General features: G+C 44.4%; 1 protein-coding gene across 3 annotated transcripts in view; it reads left to right on the top strand.

Moving 5' to 3' along the window:
- The window catches only part of LOC135211069 (zinc finger protein 335-like), an 85,610-nt gene that overhangs the window by 2,209 nt on the left and 55,495 nt on the right, over window positions 1–27,906 (top strand). For 2 of the 3 annotated variants that reach the window (XM_064244128.1, XM_064244129.1), the window contains exon 2: window positions 4,573–4,770. The exons of the other annotated variant lie outside the window; for it this stretch is intronic. In XM_064244128.1, the coding sequence (XP_064100198.1) occupies window positions 4,573–4,770 (198 nt within the window). The remainder of the gene's footprint in view (window positions 1–4,572; window positions 4,771–27,906) is intronic. 3 annotated transcript variants of the gene reach the window in all.

Here is a 27,906-nt window from a genome sequence, read left to right on the forward strand (position 1 = left end):
TATTGCTCGCCCATCTCGGATCCAGGAGCAATAGGGATAGACGCTCTCCTACTCGATTGGAAAGGACTCGATGTATACGCGTTTCCCCCCTTCAAGATTCTGGGGTTGACTTTAAAAAAGTTCGCAGAGTCAGATTCCGCGAGGATGACTTTGATAGCTCCCTTTTGGCCAGCACAAGATTGGTTCCACAGAGGTGCTGGAATGGCTAGTGGATTTTCCAAGATCGCTTCCTCTAAGGAGCGATCTACTCAGACAGCCCCACTTCGACAGGTACCACAAAAACCTCCCCGCTCTCAGTCTGACTGGCTTCAGACTGTCCAGAAACTGGTCAGAGCGAAAGGCTTTCGTCAGCAGCTGCTAAGGCAATCGCTAGAGCGAGGAGGTCTTCCACCTTACGAGTGTACCAGTCGAAGTGGGATGTCTTCAGAAGATGGTGCAAGAGGAATAACGTTTCCTCTTCCAGTACCTCTGTGAATCAAATTGCAGACTTCTTTTTATTCTTAAGACAAGAATGTGGCTTAGTCGTTTTCGACGATTAAAGGCTATCGTAGTATGTTGGCGAATGTCTTCAGGCACAGGGGCCTCAACTTATCGGAAGATAAGGACCTACAGGACCTTATAGGTCTTTTGATACAACGAAAATGCAGTCTCCTAAGACACCTAGCTGGAATTTGGATGTAGTCCTTCAATTCCTTGGGTCCTCTAGGTTGAACCCCCTAATTCAGCCTCATTCAGAGACCTTACCAGGAAGACTTCTGTTTTTGATGGCTCTAGCTTCCGCCAGAAGAGTGAGTGAGCTTCAGGCGATTGATGGTAATGTGGGTTTTTAAGGAGGACTCTCTCATTTGCTCTTTCCTTCCTGGTTTTCTTGCAAAGAATGAGAACCCATCAAGTCCATGGCCCAAGAACTTCGAGATTCGTTGGGTTATCTTCTTTGGTAGGAGAAGAACCCGAGAGAACTCTTTGCCCAGTGAGAATGGTGAAATACTACCTTAGAAGAAAAGAGCAACTGAAAGCCAACCGAGAGGTCCTGTGGTGTTCAGTAAAAGAGCCTACTCGTCCATTGTCGAAGAACGCATTGTCCTTCTTCTTGAGAAGCCTCATCAAAGAAGCACACGGATCCTGCAGAGAAGAACATCTTAGGCTTCTTAAAGTGAAAGCACACGAAGTAAGAGCCATAGCAATTCTCTTGCTTTCAACAAGAATATGTCCGTGCGAAATCTGATGGAGACAACATTCTGGAGATGTCAGTCAGTGTTCGCGAACCACTACTTACGTGATGTGAGAATCACTTACGAAAAATGCGATTCGCCTTGGCCCGTACGTATCTGCGGATTCAGTGCTGGGGCAGGGAGCTGGAACTCATCCTGTTAGTAGTATAAATTTTTCCCCCTTGTATTTGTTGTTGTTGGTTGCCTTAAAGAGGATGCATGAAGGCATCTCTTTAGGTCGTAATACTAATCTTTAGTAGTTTGGTTAGGTGGTCTGATGAGTGTGGCTCCTTGCAGTAGTATGTGTTAGGACCTGTTAAGATAGGGACGAACTTTTCTCCCTTTAACAGGATCCGACTTGGATTCTACCACACAAGGGATCATATACCCAGTGGTAGATCCGAGAGTCTTTCAGCATCAGGTCACGTCCTAGCTGTAGCTCTCCAGGCAACGCAGACTCAGAGACAGTATCAATGAAGTCTTCTGCCTGAACAGGTAAGAACCAAGGTTATTTATATCCTACAACATCAGTTGTTTCTTATCTCTCCTTATTACTTTAGCTGTCTCTTACCCTCCACCAAGGGTGCCAATCAGCTAAGTATATATCTGGCAGGGAAGTTCATGTACAAAAATGATATTGTTAAACTACAATAAAGTTTTGTACATACTTACCTGGCAGATATATACGTCTAATGGCCCACCCAGCCTCCCCTCAGGAGACAGGTGAAAGAAAAAAAATCTGGCTGGAGAGATAGATTGGTTCATACGCCCGCCACCCAGCGGCGGGTAAGGTAGACCACCTACCGCTGTCACCGTACCTGTCGCTGTGCCGCGAGATTTGAAATTCTGTCGGAACGTCGGAGACTATAGCTAAGTATATATCTGCCAGGTAAGTATGTACAAAACTTTATTGTAGTTTAACAATATCATTTTCTCTAGTCTAACTGAATGTCTGGTGGAGAAGCAGAACTGTCGGAAACCCACTTTTCCTTCCGAGTGGACTTCGATTCCCCTGTTCTATTATGTGCTATCTGTGGGGCATGTTAGTCTTGGCTCTCTGCCACATTAAAGGAACCTTCTAACTTGGTCAACGGACACCATTTTACAAGATTGTTCCAACTTGGACTTTTACACTCTTCCACCATTCAATATGTGGTCAAGGAAGGGCTAGATTTTTTAGACATATTAGAGTGTTACTGTGTCCCTCGTTGCCCTATTCTGAATTTGCAATTATGGTTCTCAGTTTGCTGCGATGAATTGAAGGACTATCCCAGAATTCTTCCACCTTTTGTACCTTCTTGAACAATCTCGCTTCAGAAACACCATCAAGCGTAGTATCCTCTTATATGGACAGGCTTTGGGCTGTCCAGGTATTTATCAGAAAGGAGGGGCCTTTTTCAGAGGTGCACTAAAGACATTTGGGATATGGGAAAGGGGATCTAGCTAGGTCTGACTCAGTAACAAGGTTTGCTCATTTGCATTGAGAATTTTTTACCGAGAACGAGGACCCTTCCATGAGCTGCATCCATTCTCTCTCTCTCTCTCTCTCTCTCTCTCTCTCTCTCTCTCTCTCTCTCTCTCTCTCTCTCTCTCTCTCTCTCTCTCTCTCGAATTTAACAGTAGAGAAGATAATCTTGTCAGCCAGGGATAATGCCCAGGTGCACCCATTAGTACAAGTTTTTTTTTTTTATTCTCAACTGGTTTCTTTCTTGCCTTGCCCCAGTTACTGCCAGGCACCAGCTTTAACCAAAACTCCAAGGAACACCTTCCAGCTCCCAAACATTTAGTAGTTGGATGGCAGCCAGCTCTGCTGGCCTCACCTACAGCCTGACATAATCCAAGTCTTTGAGTGCCCAGAAGCACTCACTAACTTTTTGAAGGAATAGAGAGCTTCTTGTACAGTTGGAGGGTTCTGCTATAACCTGTGAGGAAACAGACGCTTCCGGCTATCCTCTTCTATAGTGTGATAGCAAGAGCTCCTGTCATCTTCTGACTAAAACTTCTGGTTCCAACCACAGCCTGGCAACAGCTCGTTCTCTGAGCACCCAACAGTACTCACCAGAGGATGAATAGATATTTCTCTGTCCAGCTGAGATGTTCAAGTATTACCTGAAAAGAGTCTGTAGTTCAAAAGCCATCCATAACCTAAGGTGTTATGGCTAGATCTTGTCTTATCATCCGTTAAGAATGTCTGGTTCTTTATACCATATTTTCTGAACGTATTACTCTCAGATGTAGGGGAACATTTCACTTCATTTTGACTGAAAGCCAAAGATCTCAGAAAGCATTTTTCCTCTAACTTTCAAGTTCTACTTGTCCCTTATGACCATTCTACAATCGTCTTACAGGAAACAGATTTTTGGCAGTACCTTTGATTATCAGTACTAACTGGCATAAGACGGTAGAAGGAAGCATAAGAGGTTCTCCTACCTAGAGCAGCCACCACTCTCTGTGGATGGGTTATGGTTTTATCTCAGTGCAGGTGATAGTGTTATCTAGTTGTTTTCTTTGTGGTACTGCGCCCAGGGCAAGGGCCCCGTTTAAGTTCTGCTAACCATCAGATGACTCCTTGAGCTACATAACTCCCACTGATCCTTTGTAAGCAATCCCACTGAAGTAGAGGTGCTCCTGGCTTTACCGCCATGCTACTACAGGTTAAATTGAGCAACAACCAGAGGCATTTCACCACTGCAGACTTTCTTAACTAATAAAGAACTATGTACAAGCATTATACTCATTGCTAGCAACTTTTACTATATTTCAAATTCATTACATAACTTAATGTGTTGGTGTAGAATATGTCCATGTATCCCACCTTATCTCTCTCTCTCTGGAATCAGCTAAGTAATTACTGGGTAAGTTACTTATATAAAAAGGACATTTTTATGGTAAAATTTCATATATACATACTTAACCAGTACCACTAATTACGGACGGAACCCTCCCTCTTCCCTGCTGATGGACATACAGCATAAACAGAATGAAGTTGTCTGTTAGTATTTCTTGGTATTCCCGTTATTGGGTGGGTTCAGTCACCTGCACTAAATCTGTGAAGCATTACCAGCAAATTTTTGAATTTTCAAGCTGCCAAGGCAAGAAATTGTTAGCTAAGTAATTACTTGGTATGTATATATAAAATTTTATGTTATCATAAAAATGCAAGTTTTCTTTTTTTTTTTTAAATATTGCTTATTATGGGTATGGGAATTTTTTTTTAAATCCAGGTTTAAGGACACTTAAGCTACTCTAACTCCTTAGTTTAGTAACCAAATTGACATGAAGCTTGAAAGTACAAACTGGTTTCTTAGTAATCCGAATGCCTTACTTTTTCTGAAATTTTTCATTGTAATGTATCTTACAGGAGAACAAATCTTTGGGTTTGAAATGTGCATGGACTTGTAAGGAGTGTCGAGATAGACCAGATTCTGCAAGAGACTCAGAATTTGAAACATTTGTGAGAGAGAGGCTAGGGAAGTTAGGCCAAGTACTTGAGTATTTAGTGTCAAAATTGCAAGATGTTGAGAATCGTCAAAAGTCACAAGAGGCTGAGTATACAAAGGTAAGACATCAAAAATTGATATTGATGTCCTATGTGTTCTGTACTAGGGAATATTTTAGTGTAACTTGAATTATTCCTGCTTTTGAAAATTAATTTAATGTTCATTGTATCCATACAAAGTACAAATCTCTTATCTTTGTTATGCTATACATATACTTCACAGTTGGTGTCATGTTATTTTGGAGTTGAATCACTAGTCCAATGAAGAATTTTATTTATTCTTTGCCCCTACAAGATTGCAAACTCATATTCTTTTAAATGGATTACTTTTAGTGACAGGAGTTAGTTGCTGAAGCTTGCAACAAGGTAATTATGGTGGCAAGTAGGTGAGTGACAAGGTACTGCCCATTTACTTTTTGGTGACACAATTTCGTGTTAAGAGGTTCTGTGCTTGGTCGACGACCAGCTTCCACCTCATATACGCATGAGTTGCCAGATCCCACAGATTCTGTGCTGTACAATCTTTTGTTGTTTTAACCGGTTTCCAGCTGGTGCAAGAAGATTTATTCTGTTGTTAAGACTGAGGGTTTGTTAGCTATGAAAAATACAAATTGATTAAACAAATTTTTTTCTTTTCTTTTCCCAAAAGCCCTTATTTCATTCCACAGATCTTTGCTATTACTCTGGTCATGGAACTCAACTTAGTTATGAAGCTTTACAGTGGCCTCCTACTTTTACGGGGTAATAGGTTTCAGAACCTGCCGCAAATGCAAAAATCCCCTCTAAAAATTCTTATAACTGCCAAATACCCAGTATCCCATGAACTAAAATGCTTATAACTGTTTATTTTCATACATTCAACTTCCCTGTCAGATATATACATAGCTATAGACTCCGTCGTCTCCGACAGAAATTCAAATTTCGCGGCACACGCTGCAGGTATGTCAGGTGATTGCTACCTCCTGACTTGATTTTCGTTTTTCATCGCCATCGATCTTCTGGGCTGTCTTTTGCAGGGAAGTACTGGGTCTTTGGTTTGGCATATGCTTTTATTAACTTTTTAATGAATTTCGCTTTGAAATTTCGAAGAATATATTACGTGAAACTACCGAATTTTTCGGTAGACACTCACATAGTTTGCAAGAAAGGGAATTATTAATATTTATTCATTAATACGTGTAATAAGTGTTAGAACTTTATTGAGGAAATATAAAACTAATTTCCTACTTTAGGAAGTCAGAAAAGCATATAACTAGATACGCTTCCTTTAGAAGCTTTAATAGCTTTTGTGCTAACGAGCAGTTAGAGTATTAGCAGTATATAGTAGTTGTTGCATCCTCATCACCTTCTTACTCCACAGAAACTACAAATTCATATTTGCAAATTTGAAGATAAATGGATGTAGCTCAAAATGCGAACTCTTAAAAGGTAAGAAGTGAATAGTATAGTGTTCCCCATTGCAGTGGAGGGTGCGTCTGATCGGCTCTGTCTCGCTCCCAGGTCTAGACCTCTTCCAAGCTCCCAAGCCCAGAGGAGAAGGAATGTCGAAAGCCGTACGGAGGTTTCAGAGAATCCCCACCGGTCAGGTGTCCCCTCGGCAGGTTCTGTAGTAGCGTCCCAGACTGCCAAGGATAGCCGTTGGAAAGGCATCCTAAAAGTGTTTTTCGTCATCCGATTCTTCATCGAAAAAAAGGGTGGAGTTCTGACAAGCTATCGAGACCTTCTAAAAGATCGTGGAATTCGCCAGCTCTGGATTCTAGCCCGGAAAGTTTTCCGGAGGACTATCCACCTGAGAAGAAGAAGAAAGAGATTTATTCATCAAATCCTCCTTCCCCTAGATCGGATACGGAGAAAGAAGACGTTGCTACAAAGATCCTGAAGGAAATGCAACAGCAAATATCTTTGTTGGTTGGAGTATTAAAGAAGGATCCTCCTCGGAGAAAGGACCGCTTCCTTCCTATCAAAAAATCCCGTCCAGCAGAAGTTTCAGATAGCTCGGACGAGGCACCAGCCAGGTGCAAAACGCCTACCAGGCGAGAGGCTCCAACCAATATTGATACATACAGGATCGAGGCGCCTGCCAGGCTCCAGGCTCCTGCCAGGATCCGGGCGCCTGGGGCTCCTGCAGGCGCCTGGGGCGCCTTCCAGCCGCGAGAAACCATCCAGGAATGATGCATCATCCAGGCGCCAGGCGCAATGAGCCATGATCTCCAGCTTCATCTGACATGGAGTTAGAAGTTGACCAGGAGGCTCCTCTTTTCGCAGGATCAGTTTTCGCCTGACAAGGGTTCAAGATGTCACACAGGCGGCCGTAGCCCTTGTCAGGATGTGGCTGATTCTGCGAGAGGTTTTTCGCATTCAAGACCTTCTCCTGATAGGGACGCTAGCTGTCGCACAGGCGGCTGTCGTCCTTATCAGGACGGTACTAATGTGAATAAGGGCAAATTGCAGGATCGGCCTTCTCCTGGCGGGGACTCAAGATGTCGCACAGGCGGCCGTAGCCCTTGTCAGGTTAGAGTCGGTACAGCTAAAAGCCCTTCATTTTGCGAAAGGAGGCGCTCTCCTCCGGTTGCTCATTCTTCTCCCAACTTGACTGGACAGGAAATGGAAGATAGATCGGAATTGGAAGCCAATAAGGGGCAGGTCTCTCAGTTTATAAGACCTTAGCAACCCTTTTATTGAGAGAATTCGTTCATTACTAGTAAGAGGATATTAAAATCATCAGCCCTTCATTTTGCGAAAGGAGGCGCTCTCCTCCGGTTGCTCATTCTTCTCCCAACTTGACTGGACAGGAAATGGAAGATAGATCGGAATTGGAAGCCAATAAGGGGCAGGTCTCTCAGTTTATAAGACCTTAGCAACCCTTTTATTGAGAGAATTCGTTCATTACTAGTAAGAGGATATTAAAATCATCCTCCTTCTAAAATAATGCAACCAACCATTTCCAGAAAGAGTGGCAATCGTTTGGAAATTGGACAAGATTCGTACGAGCTCTCATTCATTGATTAGAGGCTCTTCCAGATAATAGAGGCATAGAATACGGCCTTATCTCCAAGAAAATAAAAGCTTGAGAGATTCTCTTCGATCCTCGGTTTTCATTTGCGATCTCTTTCGGCTAATACTAATTCGTGTTTATTGACGAAAAGAACGAAGAGAGTAAAATTTCCATTCTCTCTCTGCATCGGAGAGGAAAGAATGTAGTAAGAAAATTTGGTGTATACGACTACTGTATGACAAGTCATATACGCATACTGTAGTTACCTTTGTGGTTCGCTACGGAATTATCTGTATCCTTACAGGAATTTCCTAGTAAGGACTACGCTTAAAGGGTTTGTTACGACAACACCTACTCAGCTTCAGTATTTAACGAAGGTTGTTTTGCTTAAATATGCATTATTGAGAGCTTCCTTAGGCTCGAGAATAATTTTATCATATTCCTTCATTGAATGGAGTAACTGGCAACTCAGGAAGAATGCAGCGAGGCAGCGAACGGGACTGCTGTCATTGAAAGCCAACGCAAGAGAGAACCTGGTTGGAACACGGACACGGAACGTAACAATCCTTAAGAGGTTCGCTGCACGATGTTGCACGTCCGTGAGAATCTTCTCGATCGACGATAATAACTATTAACGTCTGTATAAGCTGAGTTGGAAAGAGAGTTGTGGAAACCTGCAATACGTCTTCTTCGTAGATCTTTTCGCAAAGTTGAAGACGAAAAGACTTCCTCTAGACTGCTTCCTTATCCTCTAACCAAGAGGTAGCAATATACTCCATCCTTTACTTTGAAAGGGAAATAAATATTAATTTTTTCTCCAATATATATATTCTTAATGGACGCATTAAGATATTACTGGCGTCAGAGGAAGAGAGGATGATGCCTTTTGCCCCATTTTTGCCTTCGGGAAGCTGGATTCACAGAAGTCACGTCCTTCTTACAGCACTTTTATAAAGGCTTTCACAAGAGAGGCGGTCTACTTTATCAGCCTCACTTAGAAAGGGACCTCAAAAACCTCTACACTCTGAGTCTGTCTGCGTGCAGACTGACGAGAAGTGATAGGGATGAGAGGATTTTGCAAGGTGAATGACAAGGGTCATAGAAAAGACATAGAAGTGCTGCAGATCGTGCTGGATTGAATGAGGAAACTGTCCTCTTCCGATACCTCTGTGACCCACATAGCGGTTTTTCTTCTCTTTCTGAGAGAAGAATCACCTTTGTATTTATATCTGCTATCACAGATTACAGTAGCAGGCTATACTCTGTCTTAGACAAAGGAAATTGAAGATAACAGAGGACTAAGTTCCTCGGGATCTTACACGATACTTCGAGAAAACCAACAGTAGGACATTATGTACTTCGAGTTGGAATCTTTTCATGGCCCGCAGATTCCTTGTTCCGACAAGTGGGAACCTCCTCATCAAGCTTCTTTAGAAATCTTATGAGAAAATTCATTTTTTCTCTTGGCTCTAACAACTACCAAGAAGACAGTGAATTTAAGTTATGAGGTCTCGCATCGGATTCAATGGAGGCTCGACTATTGGTTCTTACCATCACATTATTTCTGGAAAAGAATTAACACCCTTCTAACCCTGCATCAGAGTTTTGAAGTTAAGGGACTTTCCCATTTGAAAGGGGAAGAGATAGAAGGGTCTCTGTGCCCGGTCGGGGAGCTTAAACTTTATCTTTAATAGAAGAAATCGTTTAAGGGTTTTCTGTAGAGTCTTTGGGCTGCGATGAGGACATGAAGCGCTTCCCAGAAGGCATTCAGAAGGAGAAGACAAGAACCAAGAAAGCCCTGGGATCGCCCACTTTCAGCTCAGAGTCATCTTCAACTTCCAGACCTTCCCCTCCTTCGGACAAGGGGAGGGAAGATTCTACAACGAGAGACTTCCTTGACAGGCAGGAATAGAGCTCGTCAGCAACGGAAGTATTCACGAAGGATCCTCCCCGGAAAGAAGACTCGTCTCTCTCGTCCTGTTAAGAGAGCCAATCGTCTACGGGACGTTGATTGGTTCCAAGCTCCTCCCCTGGTCCTAGGCCAAAGGATCCAGGTAGAAGAGAACCTTCCACCCTTCTCCAGTCTCCGGACAAAATATTGTCTGTTTTTTGTTCAGGATCTTCGGACAACGAAGCGCCAGCCAGGCGCCAAGTGCCAAACAAGCGAAAAACGCTATAGGCAGACAGCTCGAATGAACGAGTTTATTGTCTGATGTGGAGAAGGAGCGGACCACCAACCTGGCACAAATGCGCCAGAGTTGAACAGAGCGGACAGGTGAGAGTGTCCGATGTGGACATTGCTAGCCAGCCTCGAGGCTCCAGCCAAGCTCAAAGCTCCAGCAAGTGGGGAGGAGCCAGCCAGGCGCCAGAAGCGCCAGCCAGGCGCCAAAAAGCGCCAGCCAGGCTCCAGGCTTCATCCAGAAGAGAGCCATATCAAAGAACACCCTGGTCTTCTTTGAGACAAGTGTGATCTCTAAAGCACTTCATAAGTGACTTGATGATTCCTTCAGACAGCTGAGAATTAAAAGCGCATGAAGTGCGAGCTTTTGCGAATTCTTGTTCTTTCCATAACAATATGCCATAAAGGACATATTAGCTGTCACATACGGGAGATGCAACTCTGTGTTGACTTCCCATTACCCGAAGGATGTCAAGTTAACCTACGAGAGATCCTTCTCTCTTGGTTTATACGTGTCTGCGGATACGTTGCTGGGATAGGGAGCCGATACTGATCCTTAACTAGCGAGTTAAATTTATTTAATGTGTTTTTTTTTTTTTTTTTTGGGTTGTTTGAGAGGAGTTTGGGGATAACTCTTTTCAAATTAAGCACTAACCCTCGTGTTAGGATCAGGTGATCGGGATCGGTGTTGTGCTCCTTAATTATGCCGCTAGGCATTGGTGTATTGTCATGTAAGTGGATAAGACCCCATTGACAAAGGCCATCAGGTTCCGTCGAGTAAGTGGATAAGGCCCCATTGACAGTCCCACAAGAACTCTTAGCCATAGGTCACATCCTCGCTGAGGCTCTTGAGACGAAGCAGACTCCTAAGCAATAGCTAGGAAGTCAACCCTCCGTCTAAACAGATAGGAACCAAGGTTTTTTATATATTACCTACAACGCATGTTGTTTACCTGTCTAATCAGTAATTAGCTGTCTCTTACCCTCTGCCAAAGGTGCCAATCAGCTAAGTATATATCTGACAGGGAAGTTGAATGTATGAAAATGATATTGTTATTGTACAATAAAGTTTCATACATATGTACTTACCTGGCAGACATTTACGATTAAATGGCCCACCCAGCCTCCCCTCAGGAGACAGGTGGAAGAGAAAATCTGGTTCTAGAACGGTAATGGTTCCTATTCCTGCCACCCAGCGGCAGGGCAGTAGATCACCTGACCTACCTGCAGCGTGTGCCGCGAAATTCGAATTTCTGTCGGGGACGACGGAGTCTATAGCTAAGTATATATCTGCCAGGTAAGTATGTATGAAACTTTATTGTACAATAACAATATCATTTTAGTATTTCACTGGTTAATTTGATTGTTCAAATAAAAATATACCTTAAATTATCATATTTAAACAATTTAATATTTCAAACAATAATCCTAAAACATCTAAGACATTTTAGATTAGAACCCTTTTACAACTGGTACTCCTAATTATATATGCACCCTAAAATGCTTATAACAGTGATTTACTACTCATTTTGAAATATTAATGTTAATGTAAATAGCAAGATATCTATAAAATGTTTAATACAAATTAAATAAATCTGTTATACAGGTGTTTGACAACTAATCTAGTTACCCCTTCACTGTATACTTACATAGGCCATTTGCTCTCATTCCAAGTTAGCCTCGGACTGAGCATAATCAGTGTACTCTCTCTCTCTCTCTCTCTCTCTCTCTCTCTCTCTCTCTCTCTCTCTCTCTCTCTCTCTCTCTCTCTCTCTCTCTCTCTCTCTTCAAAGGTTATGTAAGATGTATTTGAAATGGTATTGCTATAAAATATTTTGGAAGTTAGAGCATATTGTACTAGTACAGTGGTACCTCGAGATACGAAATTAATCCGTTCCGAGACGGCCTTCGTATCATGATTTTTTCGTATCTTGGAACACATTTTACATGTAAAATGGCTAATCCGTTCCAAGCCCTCCAAAAACACCCCAGTAAATTAGTACATTTCCAGGCCTAAAACACATGTTCTAGAGTTACGACAGAAGAAATATGACTCCAAAAAGGCAAAATACTGTACATACTTGAGTAATATTCAACTGCATGTAATGTTCAACCCCATTTTATTAGGACTTTAGCATATGTCCCTTAGCAGTAAGCCTAGCCTATGTTAGCGGTTGCTAACATATGATTCTGACATCTAAACCTAAGAGCTAAAAGCTTAGAATATGCCAATAAAATGTATAAATAATCAGTATGTACTCATTTCAAATAATTATTAATTAATCATTAACTATAATACACAAACAAACAAAAAACAAACCTTCCAATCGATTGTTTACATTCAGCTCTTACCTGTCTTACGAGTATCGAACGAGGGCCAAGCAATCATTTTTCCTAGCACACAGTAAGCCATAAATTGTCATTAGTATCTCTCTTCAACTAATGAAACTACCAAACAGTATAATAACCATTCATTTCTATTCTTTATTCTATCTTTACCTAAGGAGATAACGAGATACTGACAGCTATAATGAAACATACATATACGTAACGTAATAATAAAACAGAAGAAGAATTCTAAAAAATACGTATTTGTTGGCAGTCTGATTTATTTTATATTTTATGATATCTAATTCACAATTTTTTTATTAAATATATTGCATGTACTCATTTCAAATAATTGTTAAGTAACCATTAACTATGATAAACAAACAAAAAAAAAGCTTCCAAACATCTGTTTACATCCAGCACTTACGAGTATCGAACGATCGCCAAGCAATCACTTTTACACAGTAAGCCATAAATTTTCATTATCTCTCTTCAACTACTGAAACTACCTAACAGTATAATAACCATTCATTTCTATTCTTTATTCTATCTTTACCTAATGTTTTTTTTTTTATTAAATGTATTGCATGAATAAGTTTTTCAATTTACAGCAACCGTTTACCAATAGAATACTTAAAGCACAAGGGGTAGATGCTGACCAATAGGAGAGCAGGACTTTATGGGGTGACTAGCATCAGGAACCAATGGGAGAGCGGGAGGATGGTGGCGAGTTTACTCAGTTGGCGGCGCGGGAGTTTTAAAATTGTTCTCGGTGGTCCGGGCAAATCTCGGGACTTTACAGCAACAACCTTTCGTATCTTGAAAACTTTTCGTATGTAGAGCAGTAAAATTTTTAGCATTGTCTTTCGTATCTCGAGTTTTTCGTAAGTAGAGCCTTTTGTATCTCGAGGTACTACTGTAGTACTTATACATACACTTCCAGCCCAAACAGAGGTAGTGTATCTCGTGTGGTAAAAGAAAGAAAGAGAGAGAGAGAGAGAGAGAGAGAGAGAGATGAAAGATTAGCGTAGTATTTCTGTAAAATACTTTCACATATGATTTTTGTAATTACAGTTATTATTATTATTTTTTTTTTTTTCTATCACAGTCCTCTAATTCAACTGGGTGGTATTTATAGTGTAGGGTTCCGGGTTGCACCCTGCCTCCTTAGGAGTCCATCACTTTTCTTACTATGTGCGCCGTTTCTAGGATCACACTCTTCTTTAAAATACTATCACATATGAATTTTGAAATTAGTTGTATTATTATTATTATGCGAAAATATTAATAAACATATACTACGCATGTACCATAGAAATTCTCTCATCTCAGTAAGAGAGAGAGAGAGAGAGAGAGAGAGAGAGAGAGAAATTGCATGATCTGGTGAGGGCAACACACTCCGCCCTCCTGTCACATTACTTGATATATTTAACAGCTGTTGGACCCCAGCCATCTCAGCTTGGCTAACTGGAGTTCAAAGACAAGATGCAGTGTAGAAAGGATTTTCTTACATTCTTACAGAATTTTTTAATTCATAAACTAAAATCTTGCTAATTCACTTTAGTATTTACTTTAATGAATTTATTTTATTGCTGTTTACATCAATATTGATATCTGAAAGTTAGTAAAGCACTTATTTATCATACAAAAAACATACATCTCTGTAAGAAGAGAGAGAGAGAGATTAGCGTAGTATTTCTGTAAAATACTTTCACATATGATTTTTGTAATTACAGTTATTATTATTTTTTTTTTCTATCACAGTCCTCTAATTCAACTGGGTGGTATTTATAGTGTAGGGTTCCGGGTTGCATCCTGCCTCCTTAGGAGTCCATCACTTTTCTTACTATGTGCGCCATTTCTAGGATCACACTCTTCTGCATGAGTCCTGGAGCTACTTCAGCCTCTAGCTTTTCCAGATTCCTTTTCAGGGATCTTGGGATCGTGCCTGGTGTTCCTATGTTTATGGGTACAGTTTCCACTGGCATATCCCATATCCTTCTTATTTCTATTTTCAGGCCTTGATACTTATCCATTTTTTCCCTTTCTTTCTCTTCAACTCTGGTGTCCCATGGTATTGTGACATCAATGAGTGATACTTTCTTCTTGATTTTATCAATCAATGTCACGTCTGGTCTATTTGCACATATCACCCTATCTGTTCTGATACCATAGTCCCAGAGGATCTTTGCCTGATCGTTTTCTATCACTCCTTCAGGTTTGTGTTCGTACCACTTATTAATGCAAGGTAGCTCATGTTTCTTGCACAGGCTCCAGTGGAGGGCTTTTGCTACCGAATCATGCCTCTTTTTGTACTGGTTCTGTGCAAGTGCCGGACATTCGCTTGCTATGTGGTTTATGGTTTCATTTTTCGTATTGCATTTCCTACATATGGGAGAGATGTTATTTCCATCTATCGTTCTTTGGACATATCTGGTTCCTAGGGCCTGATCTTGTGCCGCTGTTATCATTCCTTCAGTTTCGCCACTGTTATCATTCCTTCAGTTTCCTTCTTGAGCTCTCCCTTCAGTAGCCATTGCCACGTGTCATCGCTGGCTAGTTCTTTAGTCTGTCTCATGTATTGCCTGTGCATTGGTTTTTTATGCCTTTCCTCTGTTCTGCTTGTCTTTCTCGTCTGTATATTTCTGGGTCTTCGTCTACTTTTATCAGTCCTTCTTCCCATGCACTCATGAGCCACTCTTCACTGGTCTTCATATATTGCCCCAGTGCTCTGTTCTCGATGTTGACGCAGTCTTCTATGCTTAGTAGTCCCCTCCCTCCTTCCTTTCGTGTTATGTATAGTCTGTCCGTATTTGTTCTTGGTTGTAGTGCTTTGTGTATTGTCATATGTTTCCTAGTTTTCTGGTCTATGCTGCAAAGTTCTGCCTTCATCCATTCCACTATTCCTGCACTGTATCTGATTACTGGCACTGCCCATGTGTTTATGGCTTTTATCATAGTTCTGGCGTTGAGTTTTGACTTGAGTATCGCCTTGAGTCTCTGCATATATTCTTTCCTGACCGTGTCCTTCATGTCTTTGTCGTTTGTAGCCCAGATAAGCCAGTCGTCTAGGAAGGCTACTAGCATTATCCCTTGAGCTCTCAGTTCTTGTACTACTGTTTCCGCTAACTTTGTAAATATTCTGGGCGCTATGTTGAGCCCGAATGGCATTACTTTGAAGGTGTAAGCCTGTTTGCCTAATCTGCAGCCTAGGAAGGGGCGGAAGTGCCTTGCTACTGGAACATGATAGTAGGCATCTGTAAGATCTATAGAGGTGGTGACGGCCCTACGGGAAAGTAAGGTCCGTACCTGCGAAACTGTTAGCATGTGGAACTTGTCGCATTGAATGTATGAGTTCAGATGAGACAAGTCTAATATTATTCTTTGCTTGTTTGAGTCTTTCTTTGGAACGCTGAACAAGCGTCCTTGAAATTTTAAGTACTTGGTCTTTGTAACTACCCTCTTTTGAAGAAGGTCTTGGGCATAATTTATTAGATCCGCTGTAGGATGTTGATAAAAATTGGTTGATGGAGGAGGCCCTTTCTTCCAACTCCATCCCAGTCCTTTTGCTATTATGCTGTGCGCCCAACTGCTGAATTTCCAGTGGTTCTTGAATAGGCACAGCCTCCCTCCTACCTGAGGAGTCTCACTGTGCTGAGGGTCGGCTACCCCGGCTTCCTCTGAAGCCTCTTCCTCTGCCAGATGCTCTTCCCTCCAGCTCTGCGGAAAGCTCCTCTGGCTCGGCTACCTCTTGCGAACCGGTTATACTCATGAAAGACCCCCTGGTTCTCATAGGAGGCATTAAAGGCCGGAGAAGGGGTAAAATTGGCCGAGCTTTGAGGCTGCTTAGAGGGTTGGCTCTGCAGCAGTATGAACTGTTGTTGAGGCTGAGCTTTTGAAGTGGACGGTTGGTTCAGTTGGCCTACTGGAACCGCCTAGACCATTGTCTGAGGTTGGGTAGTCTGGAAAGGCTGGAACCTCCTTGCTCTCTTCTTTCCCCTGGGCTTGCCTCCAGAGGATTCACATCTTCTCTTGGGGATCAGGCCCCATTGAACTCGCAAGCTCTGGTTAACCCTGGCTGCTTCACTCAAGACGCCGTTCACTACCGTCTCAGGGAACAGGTTCGCACCCCAGATCGAAGCCTTGATGAGTCTGTTTGGCTCATGGCAAATAGAAGCATCAGCCAAGACTTGCTTTCTGCAGTTCCTCCTGGCTACAGCGAAGTCATATACGTCACACTGTAAGGTGTGAAGTAATGACTTCGTCAGAATCTTGAACAAAGATTCGTCAGTGTAAACCAGGGTCGTCATTTCCGCCATAGTGGCAGAATTGATAGACCTACACAAGCGACATCTGGCTTTGTACTCTGCTTTTACCAGTGCTTCTGGGAGTCTGGGCAAGCGCTCGCTAAAGAGCGTCGTCCCACAATCCTGGCTCAATTTCCCTACTGAGAATGTTGCCAGGGCATCCAACCAACTCTGCGTTCCTCCCGGGAGGAGCACGGATGGTAAATCCGTCTCTCTGATTTGAGGCATGGGTTTGTCCTCTGCTGCTGCCTGGAGTGTCAGTTCTACAATCTTAGATGTACACGGAATGGGAGTGTCATCAGGGACCACAAACATGGTGAAGGGACTCTTGTGGCGAGTCAGCTTAGTATTCGTACACTCCCATTCGGTCAAGGTTCAAATCCATGCTGATTGAGCCTGGTCTCTGGGGAAGATGACCGTCTCCTCCGGTACTTTGTCTTCCCTGATCAATGCCTCCTCCGTCAGGCATGCATATCCTGAAAAGGGGAATTGGAGACCCGGTGGGTAGAACTCAAAGTCTTCTATTGGCCGGGTTCCACACCCCTCGATTGTCAGCATGCTCTCTGAGAAGGGGGCATGGCCGGCTAGCCTCCAAGGGTTGTTGTTCTTGAAGGGTGGCAGTTTCGAGGCATCCGGTACAGCCAGGGGCTGCTGTGGATGTCCGGACTGGAGGACTCCCTGCATCAGTGTCTCTTGGTTCTCCAGTCTTTGTGCCAAAGACTGGATCGATTGGCCTGATGTCTCCAGACTCGAGACCAGCTGGGCTGAAATCTCCTGGAACTTGGATTGAACCAAGTTCCCCATCTCTAGCATCAGCATGCTGGAAAATGCGGCCGGGTCAAAACCCGAGTCCTGAGATCTAGGTTTAGCCAATCTTGTCCTCGATCCCTGCCTAGGTGTGGCAGCCTTTGCCGCATCCGCCATCAGTTTGGGGGCTGACATCTTAGCATTAGGGCAGATGAGGGAGCACAAATCTTTGGAGAACATGTAGGGCTTCTTGCCCTTGGCGTTGCGGCCAAATCCTCCTACCCAGATCTTGAGGGTGGCGAGAGCTGAGTCCTTGACGGCCTGCGGGTTCTGGAAGAGATATTTACATTTAAATTCTAACCATAAGTTAATTTATGACTATCTCAAAATTGTCTGCAGAATTTTCCAGTATCTCATTCAATGAGCTGGTACCTACCGTGTCAGTAGTGAGCTCTAGCACCAAGTTGTAGCAGATCTCACACCCATCTGGATGCCAAACCACTAGATCGTCAGCTTGGACTGCACAGCCTGCATGAGTGCGGCACACATGTCTGCACAGCTGCTGCAAGATTGCAGTACAGGCTGTCTCTTGACAGCGCACCATCTGTAGGTAAAAATGATACATGAGTATCACTGTATGGACCCGCCGGAGATGTATCCGGCGGAGCATGCACTAAAATAATTATTGATACCAGAATATCGCTACATGTAGACCCTCCGGAGATGACTCCGGCGGAGCATGCTTTACTACTTCAAAATTGCTGTAACGATTCTGGCGGCATGCAAAATATAAAAGACAATCATTTTTATCCTCTCCCGTCAGCTTTCCGGCCCCGTTTTGCATTCTCCTCTATAATTTTAGGCTTGGTACCAACAGAACAGGGAAAAGGTTAACCCTGGCCTGAATCCGCCGGCACCGGAGAGGCTTTCTTAGTTTGCACTAGGATCGCCTTTCTTAGCTCATGTCTGTTGTCACCGGAATGGGACACAGAGGTACAACGGTAAAACGGGGGAGAAACTAGGGAGAGGAACACCATGCTTTGGTCCTAGGGTACCCGCCGGGGTAGAAATGCCGGCATAGTAAGCCAACCAAATGCATAATAACTTAAAACTAAATAAATAAATTAAATAAATTATTGTGCCGGAGCACTGCATCTACACCCACTTTCAGGCCCCATTCCACTTCCATACTATCTTCCTCTATCCCTGGGTCCGGTTGAGGGATCGAATCAGGGAAAATAGGTAAAACCTAGGCCTGATTCTAATCATATAAGGGATCGTGTTTGTTATATGCATACTGAACGAGTTCTAGTCGGATCCCGGACCCGCCGGGGCGGGAGGATAGAAGGTGGATGGAGGACTGGGGATAGGAAAGGCGAGACTGAGGTAGTACGCGGTGTATACCTTCCTGACGAGCCGGGTGGTCAACCAGGGCTCGCCTGGGTGGGCACCCCCGTACCCCTCTTACGGGGGAAGGGGCTCGGTTGGTTACCTGAGGTAGCTCTAGCGAGCTGAGCACCCACCGAGTGGGATGGGGGCGGGAGGCCGTCTCAAGGAGTGACTCACTCGTGATCAGTTGTTCACAACAACTGGCCAGGTGGAACACCTCCTGGTAAGACGTGGATCCAACAGATCTTGGGGACAGCCGGCTTAAGGTCGACTGTCCACTAATTAAAATACAACGATACGATATGTCATATGATAAAAAACACCATATAACAGCCCTGGTGTGAGAGGGGATAAAGGGATGAGGTGGAGGAGGGGAATAGGTGCGTATACTGTTCTAATGAGCGGCTAGCCTAACCTTCGCAAAATCAGAACAATCTGGTCAGGTCGGCCAGGGAGGCTCTTAGCAGCTAGCCTAACCTTCCAAAAACATAAATTTTAATCATGATCTGGACCAGTAGGCCAGGGTGGCTCAAGGACAGAAACGCAGTCCTAAATAGGCCTAACACCCCACTACAATGAGATCCCAGCCTGGTCCCATAAAGGAGGAATCCTCCTCGTAGGCGACCAAGGGAAGGGAGAAGGCTACGTTCCTCATCCGACGTATAAGGTCTGATTAGGTAGGCTAGTATAACTCTCACGCCAATATATATCATAAAATGTCAGAATCTATAATAAACTCGTAAGTTTTGGAGTAACTGCTAAAATCAGTATCCACGCGACTACAATTAGTATGGATGACCAACTGAAAGTCGTCACAAATAAAAGTCATGGGTAGCGATGCATGAAATGGCTGACTCGGGAGCGGCGCATGCAGGCTCCCGACATATAAACAAAGCCTAACACATATTTATGATTAACATTGCTACCTTAATGATAACATATTGATTATTGCAGTACTTAACTTAGTTCCAGAAGATTCCTGACGCTCAGACATCTTAAATAAATCCAAAATAAGGCTTCCAATGAAAACATGTGTTAAACACAGTAGTGCTATAAAAGGAATGACGATCGAGGCACTAGTTGTAGCAGTAGCGGGCAGTAGATGGCTTTGGTACGGCTCCTCTTTGGAACGGGGGAAATTGACAAGGGAAGAGACTAAATGGCAGGGGACCTCTGGTAGTGGTTTCACTCGCCCCTGTTTTATACCGACACCCTATACAGGGGTGAGCGAACTAGGTTTATCCTGGTATAATCCATGTAGCTTTCTCTCTTGTATATTTAGCAATATTTATACCTTAGAAATGAGTGCTATAGGAATATTTCACGAAGCGACACAGGTTAGGCCCAGAAAATATATTATACATACGTGTACCATAAAAATCCCTCATCTCAGTAGAGAGAGAGAGAGAGAAATGGAAAGATGAGCATAGTATTTCTGTAAAATACTTTTACATATTTTTGTAATTACAGTTGTTGTTGTTATTATTATTATTATTATTATTATTATTATTATTATTATTATTATTTGAAAATATTAATAAACATATACATACGTCTACCATAAAAATCTCTCATCTCAGTAAAATTTAGAGAGAGAGAGAGAGAGAGAGAGAGAGAGAGAGAGAGAGAGAGAGAGAGAGAGAGAGAGAGAGAGGAAACACATCCTACCCCTCTCACATTACTGATATATTTAACAGCCATTGGACCTCAGCTTGGTACCTGGAGTTCGAAAGAAAATTGCATGAAAACTGGGATTTCCTTCATTCTTACATATTTTTTTTAATTTATAAACTAAAATCTTACTAATTCACTGTAGTTTTTTCTTTAATGAATTGATTGCTCTTTACATTAATATTAATATTTGAAAATTAGTAAATTATTTATTTATCATACAAAAAACTTACATCGCTGTAAGACAGAGAGAGTTCTTATTGTTGTTATTACATCACTGTAAGACAGAGAGAGTTCTTATTGTTGTTATGTGATATCAGTGATCTTATTAAACTGACTACAGTGGACCCCCCGTATTCGCGGACTCACACATTCGCGGATTTTCTCTCGGGAACGTTTCCCTGCATTATTTGCGGAAAATCCGCGCATTCGCGGTATTTTTCATGATAAATATCCACAAATTCCTGGTTTTTTTTGATGAATTTCATCATAAAATGCACTTTCTGGGCTCAGCTCGTGTCGCTGCGCGAAATATCCTTTAATCTATTATTTCTAGGGTAAATGTACTAACACATACCAGAGAATAAATAAAATAAAGAAAAAGGTCAGTATAACTGACTCGCTCACCCTCCAAGATGGGTGTCGGTATGAACACTAGGCGAGTGAGACCACTACCACGAGCCAAAACCCAATAGAAATCTCCCACAACAAAAACCCTCCATGAGGAGAGCCGACCCACAGAGTGAGCAGCTCGTACTACTACTACTCCATCCCATGCTGCCGACTGCTGCGCCTCTGGTGGCCATCCTTTTCAGTTAGGCGCACGACGAGTCACACGTGTTATTTTCTCTCTGTTTTTTGTTTTTTGTGCCCTTTCGTTGGATTATCTATGATGGAGCGTGCAGCTATTGCAGCAGCTAAGTTAAGTACTCAGTATTCATGGTTAGTTGGTTTTTTCCGGCCCTCAGTCAGTATTTGCCGTTTTTTAGGTCTAAATACGAACTCGGGGTCGGAAGCATGGCAGCATGGTTCTGCCGCGTGGTGGGTTCGTTCTCGGTCTCCCATACCTAGAACATCCCCTTATCTATTTACGCTCTATATTTATTATCCATTTTACTTAGGGTACTGTCTACTCAGGTTTTGTCATGCATGCATGTCTTTTACCTTATGTAGGCTTCTTCTTTCCAGACCCTAGTCCCGGCTCTTAGTATCGGCCTCTGACTAGCTTTGAGTGGTAGACTTTCCTTCGGGTTAGTCGTACACTCCTGGATTTTTTCTCCTACTATATTGTTTTCTCTCTTTTATTTTATTTTATTTTACCATGTATTTTGTTGTGGCTAGGTTAGTTAGGCGTCTGGCTTAGCCTAGGTCCTGGCTCATTGAGCCTATGCTACCGCCCTCATGCAGTTCGGTTTTGCTTCCCCTATAGCCATCCCTCTGATCAGTCGGTTTTGGCCTAGTAGGCCTCCTTGCTACCGCTTTTCAGTTCAGTTGCTTCCCGATAGCATCTCTCTGATCAGTTGGTTGGTCCTAGGCTTAGTTATCTTATTTTGATTCAGGTCGGTTTCCTTCTCTGTTTGTGCCCTAGTAGGCCTCCTGGCTACCGCCTTTTCAGTTCAGTTGTCTTCACCAAAGCATCTCTCTGAGTCAGTTGGTTGGTTCCTAGGCTTAGTGTATATTATATTTAGTCTGACCGGGCCTCGTGGTCACTACGCGATCACGAGACAGCCAGACGCCTGCCCCAGTCCCTCCCCCCCTCCTCCCGCTCTTCCATAGAGTCGAGTGGGCAGTCCTGCCCTCGCTCTCCCATACCCGAGCAGGCCTCCCTGGCCTCTCCCCCCAGGCGGAGGGACCAGGGAGGCGGGACAGACCCTGACTGGACGTGACCTCTCCGGCTTTTCGGTCCGGCCTGGTGGTGATGTGGTGGGGGGTTGGGGGGTCGGCCTTTCCCCCCATCCGTTGCTCCCTTGTCGCTCCGGTTCGCTCGAGCCTGTATGTCTCCTCGCTCTTCCCGACCTTGCTAGGGCCCCTTTCCTGATCGGAGTCCTGGCTTCCAGCGGGAAGGTGTTGGTCCACCCAGTAGAGTGGACCGGAACATACAGTGGGTCCCTGCTAACCTTTCCGCATTGCTGAGTTACTAAACTCCGCTACGCACTGGACTTGGTCCGGTTCGTTTGGGTTTTAGGTTTAAGCGTTTTTAGACTAACTATAAGTTTATCTTAAGTACCTTAAACCTTTTTTCCCCCCTCCCTTCCATGTCTTACCGGACATCTCCGGGATTATAGCCTATTCAGGCAAGGCAGGGGGGGGCTATGCCCAAATTTTTTCCGAGCTCGGCATGCAACGGAGTTCTTATGGTTCTTTAGCCTGTAAGTGTTATCTTTAAGATACTCATGTATCTCCCCACTTACAGGCCACCAAACTGTGAGCATCCGGATGCGCCGCCACTTCAGGACCCATGTGGACACGAAGTTTGCCGGTCCCATGCTCCATGCGCGACGCTGCACGGGGACATCCAGGTCTGGTACCATGAGACGTGGTACCATATGTTACGATCTGGTGAGCCAGCTTTTAGAAGGGGTGAGTATCCCATCTCCGGTAGCTGCTCCGCTTCTGTTTTAGTGCTTAAGTTTTCATCATCCACTTTAACTTAAGGCATCTAAGTTTAAGTTATAATTTAAGTTTTAGTTTTAAGTGATTCTTAAATCTAATCTACGCCCATCTCTTCCAGGCGCCGGCAGTGAAGGATACCGCACTGGCAACCCTGCGGGCCTGGTCGCGGTTTTGGAAGAACGCCGCCAAGGTATGCCCTACATTTTGGAGAAGCGGTTGGCGCTGTTAATCTTCCCCGGAGGCAAGGCGACAGGATACGTCGACCCTGTAGAGGCGGCCCCTACTATCGCCTTCATCCAACAACAGCTGGCTGCCTCATTAACTGATCAAGAACCAGGATATCTCCATGGACGTCGCGACTCTAGATATTAATGTGGAACCTATGGTAGGTGTAGACGACCTGTTGGTCGAGGTAAGTAGGGTGGACACCCAAGGGTCACCCTTGGGTGTAACTGTTTCTTCTACTCCTGCAACCTCTCCATCCTTCCAAGGCTTTACAGGTGATGAATTATATACTCCTCCTGACGCTTCGGTTAGACCTAAGGTCAAGGGTCAAGCAGTGAAATCCTTGACTAAGGCGTCGTCGTCGTCTAAAAAGTCGACTTCGGCGTCATCCTCCTCACGTAAGTCTCCGGCTGCGAATCCCGGAGCAGACAGGTCTAAAGCTTCCAGTTCCGGCTCTAAGTCCTCGAGGAGTAAATCCTCCAGAGAGAGATCTCGCACCCCGGCAGAGTCACCAGTTCCGCTACCCTTGGTTCCGATTCAGAGCCACCCCTCCACCTCCGCAGCAGCTCCGGCCTTGGACTCCAATGCTGGCCTGTTGCAACAGGTGGGGCGACCTGGTTGGGTCCCTCTAAAGAGTAGCATGGAACAAATGATCTCTTCGTCTGTCGGATAGGATTACTTCCCAAGACTCCATTATAGCCGGACTGAGAGAAGCCCCTCTAGCCTCTCCTCCACTTCCAATACGAGTGGAACTCAGCTTCTCCGTATACTCGCTACCTCCGTTCTCAATGAACAATCCATGGAGAGTAGCGTCATACGCCCCCTTCCAAGACGGGCTCATTTCCATACCGGAATTCGGAACTCGAAGGATAGAGGACTTCGAGTTCTTCCCGGAAGACCTCCAGCCTCCGTTCATAGGTTACGCAAGGCTTACAGCTTCAGCCATGGTACGGGATGATAGGGTACCAAAGGAGACAGTCCTCTATTCCACTGAGACCAGGCTCAGAGAGAATGGCTCAGATGTTTAGAGGACATGGATTGTTCTAACACCAGGATACAACCTTTCAAGAGTCCCTTTACCATTTTCACAATGGATGAGAGTACCCCGCTCCCGTTCCTGACAAAGATCGCGAGGTCTACCATCCCAGCGGCCCAGAAGGGGGAACCCATGCCTCAATTGAAGGAAGCAGATCCCACATCTCCGTTGCTCCCCTCAGCCGGAGAATTGTGGGAGGACTTGCCTAACACCTTCTCAGCTGGCAAACTCAAACCGGACTGTGCTATGGAGCAGTTTGGTGAAAAGCTACCCAGGGCTCCCAGATGGCCTTATTCACCGGCTTGTAATTTGACCGCGAAATCGCGATTAGCCAGGATTCGATTTAACTCTATGGCTATGTCCGTGGTAGCAACCATAGCTTTGTGGCTGCAATAACCACTTTTTAAGCTCATGACCAAAGCCCTGACTCAAACGGTACAGTCGGATATGTTTGAGTTTGCCACTGCTAGGACGAATTGTAGGAAACATGTCCTACAAGAGGCAACTATTCGACATGAGCCGAATAGGTTACTCTCGTCTAACATCTGGGGAGCAGATCTCTTCCCAGAGGCTATGGTGAAGGAAGTCCAGTCAGAGGCTACGAGGCTGAACCAGAGCCTTAAGGACCGTTGGGGTCTTACGGCTAAGAGGAGACAAGACCTAACACCTAAAGGTAAGGGACAAAGGAAAACTAGGCGCTTCCATCCTTACCAGAAAAAGCAGCCACGCTTTCCTCAGCAAGTTCCAGCGGTGCCCTTAGTACAAACAGCCCAGCCTTCCTCCTCTAAGGCTCAATCACAGCCAATTTATGTGATATCCCCTCAGCCTCAGCCCTCCACCTCTTACGCCATCTCTCCGGCTTACAATCAAGCCTTCGAGAGTCAAGCTTCACAGAAGTTTGACCGCTCGGGTAAGGGGGGCAGAGGTAAGCGTTCCTTTCGTGGGAGAGGTTCGGGAGGCCCCTTTAATAGGGGAAAGCACTTCAGAGGAGGCCGAGGCGGTTACCAGAACCAATGAAGAACTTCAGGTAGGAGGGAGGCTGTTTCACTTTCGCCACCGGTGGAACTTCAGCGAATGGGCTCAGAGCATAGTGTCAAAAGGCCTGGGTTTGGGAGCTGGTTGAACGAACCCCACATCCATCCCAGACCTTTTTTCCGTCAACTTCCGTTCCAAAGAATTGACAGAGTACGCAGAGGACCTCCTTCAGAAAGGAGCTATAGCGAGAGTCAAGAGGTTAAAATTTCAAGGTCGCTTGTTCAGCGTGCCAAAGAAAGGCTCACAAAAAAGAAGAGTAATCTTAGACTTGTCCCGCTTAAACTTAGCCATCCGCTGCGACAAGTTCAAGATGCTCACGATCTCACAGGTGCGGACCTTACTTCCCCGTGGGGCCGTCACCACCTCTATCGATCTTACAGACGCCTACTATCATATCCCTATTGCAAGACAACTTCCGTCCGTATCTGGGTTTCAAGATTGGAGGAGACCAGGGCATTCTCCTTCAAGGTAGTTCCCATTCGGTCTCAACGTGGCACCCAGGGTGTCACGAAACTACGCGGAAGCAGTAGTGCAACAACTCAGATCACAAGGGATCATGGTAGTGGCGTATCTCGACGATTGGTTGATCTGGGCTTCAACAGTCGAGGAATGCAACAGAGCTACACTGAAAGTGATTCAGTTCCTGGAATATCTAGGCTTCAAGATAAACAGGACCAAGTCAAGACTTACTCCAGAGTCAGACTTTCAGTGGCTAGGCATTCAATGGAATCTATCCTCCCATACTCTGTCGATTCCATCACCAAAAGGAAAGAAATAGCGAAGTCAGTCAAGCAATTTCTAAATCACAAACTGGCGTCAAGGAGAGCTCAGGAGAGGATCCTGGGTTCTCTCCAGTTTGCATCAGTGACGAACGTCTTAATGAAAGCCAAACTGAAAGACCTAACCAGAATCTGGCGCTCACGAGCAAATGTCAGGGCCAGGGACAAACTATCCTCAGTCCCTCTGATTCTAAAGAATCGTCTTCGGCCGTGGCGAAAGTCAAGAATTTGTCAGTGTCAGTACCCCTTCAGTTCCCTCCACCAGGGATTACCATCCACACAGACGCCGTCCATTAAGCGGTTGGGGCGGGTATTCCAAAAGTTCCAAAAGGGTTCCAAAAGGTTCAAGGAACTTGTGGTTCACCTCAGTTCAGTCAGTTCCATATAAACGTGCTGGAGGCAATGGCAGTGTCTTGACTCTAAAAAGGTTGCGCCCACCCAAAGTACTCCCACATAATGGCTAGTTCTGGACAGCGCAGTGGTAGTACATTGTATAAACAGAGGAGGCTCCAAGTCACGTCCTCTAAATCATGTGATGGTAGCCATCTTCTCCCTGGCAGACAAGTTCAGTTGGCATCTCTCCACTCACATAGCTGGAGTGAGAAACGTCATAGCAGACGCGTTATTCCCGATCAGTGCCCCTAGAGTCGGAATGTCACTGTACAACAGTTCATTCCAATGGATACTTCGAAGAGTCCCAGGGAGGGCTAACGGTAAGGTTAGTCTCTTCGCATCTCAAGCGAATCACAAACTTCCCTGTTACGTAGCCCCCAACCTGGACCCTCTGGCCTATGCCACGGACGCCCTGGCTCTAGACTGGAACAACTGGAAGAAGATTTATGTCTTTCCCCCAGTGAATCTTCTTATGAAAGTTTTAAACAAACTCAGGACGTTCAGGGGTCAAGTGGCTCTAGTAGCCCCAGACTGGCCGAAGAGCAATTGGTATCCCCTAATTCTGGAGCTGGGCCTTCGTCCTCTTCGGATCCCCAATCCCAAGCTCTCCCAGTCAGTACAAACGAAAGACTGTGTTCAGCTTCCTCAGGGATTCTCAAAACCCTAAACTTTATGGATTTCATGAAGTTTGCGGCAAAAAGAGATGCAAATATTGACCCTCAGAATATTCTCTTCTTGGAATCCGATAAAAGGGATTCAACTTTGAGACAGTACGATGCTGCTGTCAAAAAGTTAGCAATCTTCCTGAGAGAATCTGATATTAGAATCATGACAGTTAATTCAGCTATATCCTTTTTCAGATCCTTATTTGAAAAAGGTTTAGCAGCTAGCACGATTACGACAAACAAGTCAGCCTTGAAAAAGATATTTCAATTTGGGTTCAACATAGACTTGGCGGATTCCTACTTCTCGTCTATTCCTAAGGCATGTGCTAGACTTAGACCTTCTGTAAGGCCTACGTCAGTTTCATGGTTCTTAAACGATGTTCTAAAACTGGCTTCAGAAACCGATAATGACACATGCTCGTTTATAATGCTCTTAAGAAAAACCCTGTTTTTATTAAGCTTAGCTTCAGGAGCAAGAATTTCAGAACTGTCGGCTTTATCCAGAGATCCGGATCATATTCAATTCCTTCCCACAGGGGAAGTACTACTTTCTCCGGAACGTAGCTTTTTAGCAAAGAATGAAGATCCTTTGATGAGGTGGGAACCTTGGAAGGTACTACCCCTTCCACAAGATGTGTCTCTTTGCCCAGTTACAACCTTACGAGCCTTTCTGTCCAGGACCTCCTCATCCTCATCGGGTCCCCTCTTTAAGAGGGAAAAAGGTGGTACTTTATCCATTAAAGGCATCAGGCAGCAAATCCTGTACTTTATTAAGCAAGCCAATCCTGACTCTTTCCCAAAAGCACATGATGTTTAGGGCAGTAGCCACCTCAA

This window comes from Macrobrachium nipponense, chromosome 4 (genome assembly GCF_015104395.2).
Source record: "Macrobrachium nipponense isolate FS-2020 chromosome 4, ASM1510439v2, whole genome shotgun sequence".
NCBI lineage: Eukaryota > Metazoa > Arthropoda > Malacostraca > Decapoda > Palaemonidae > Macrobrachium > Macrobrachium nipponense.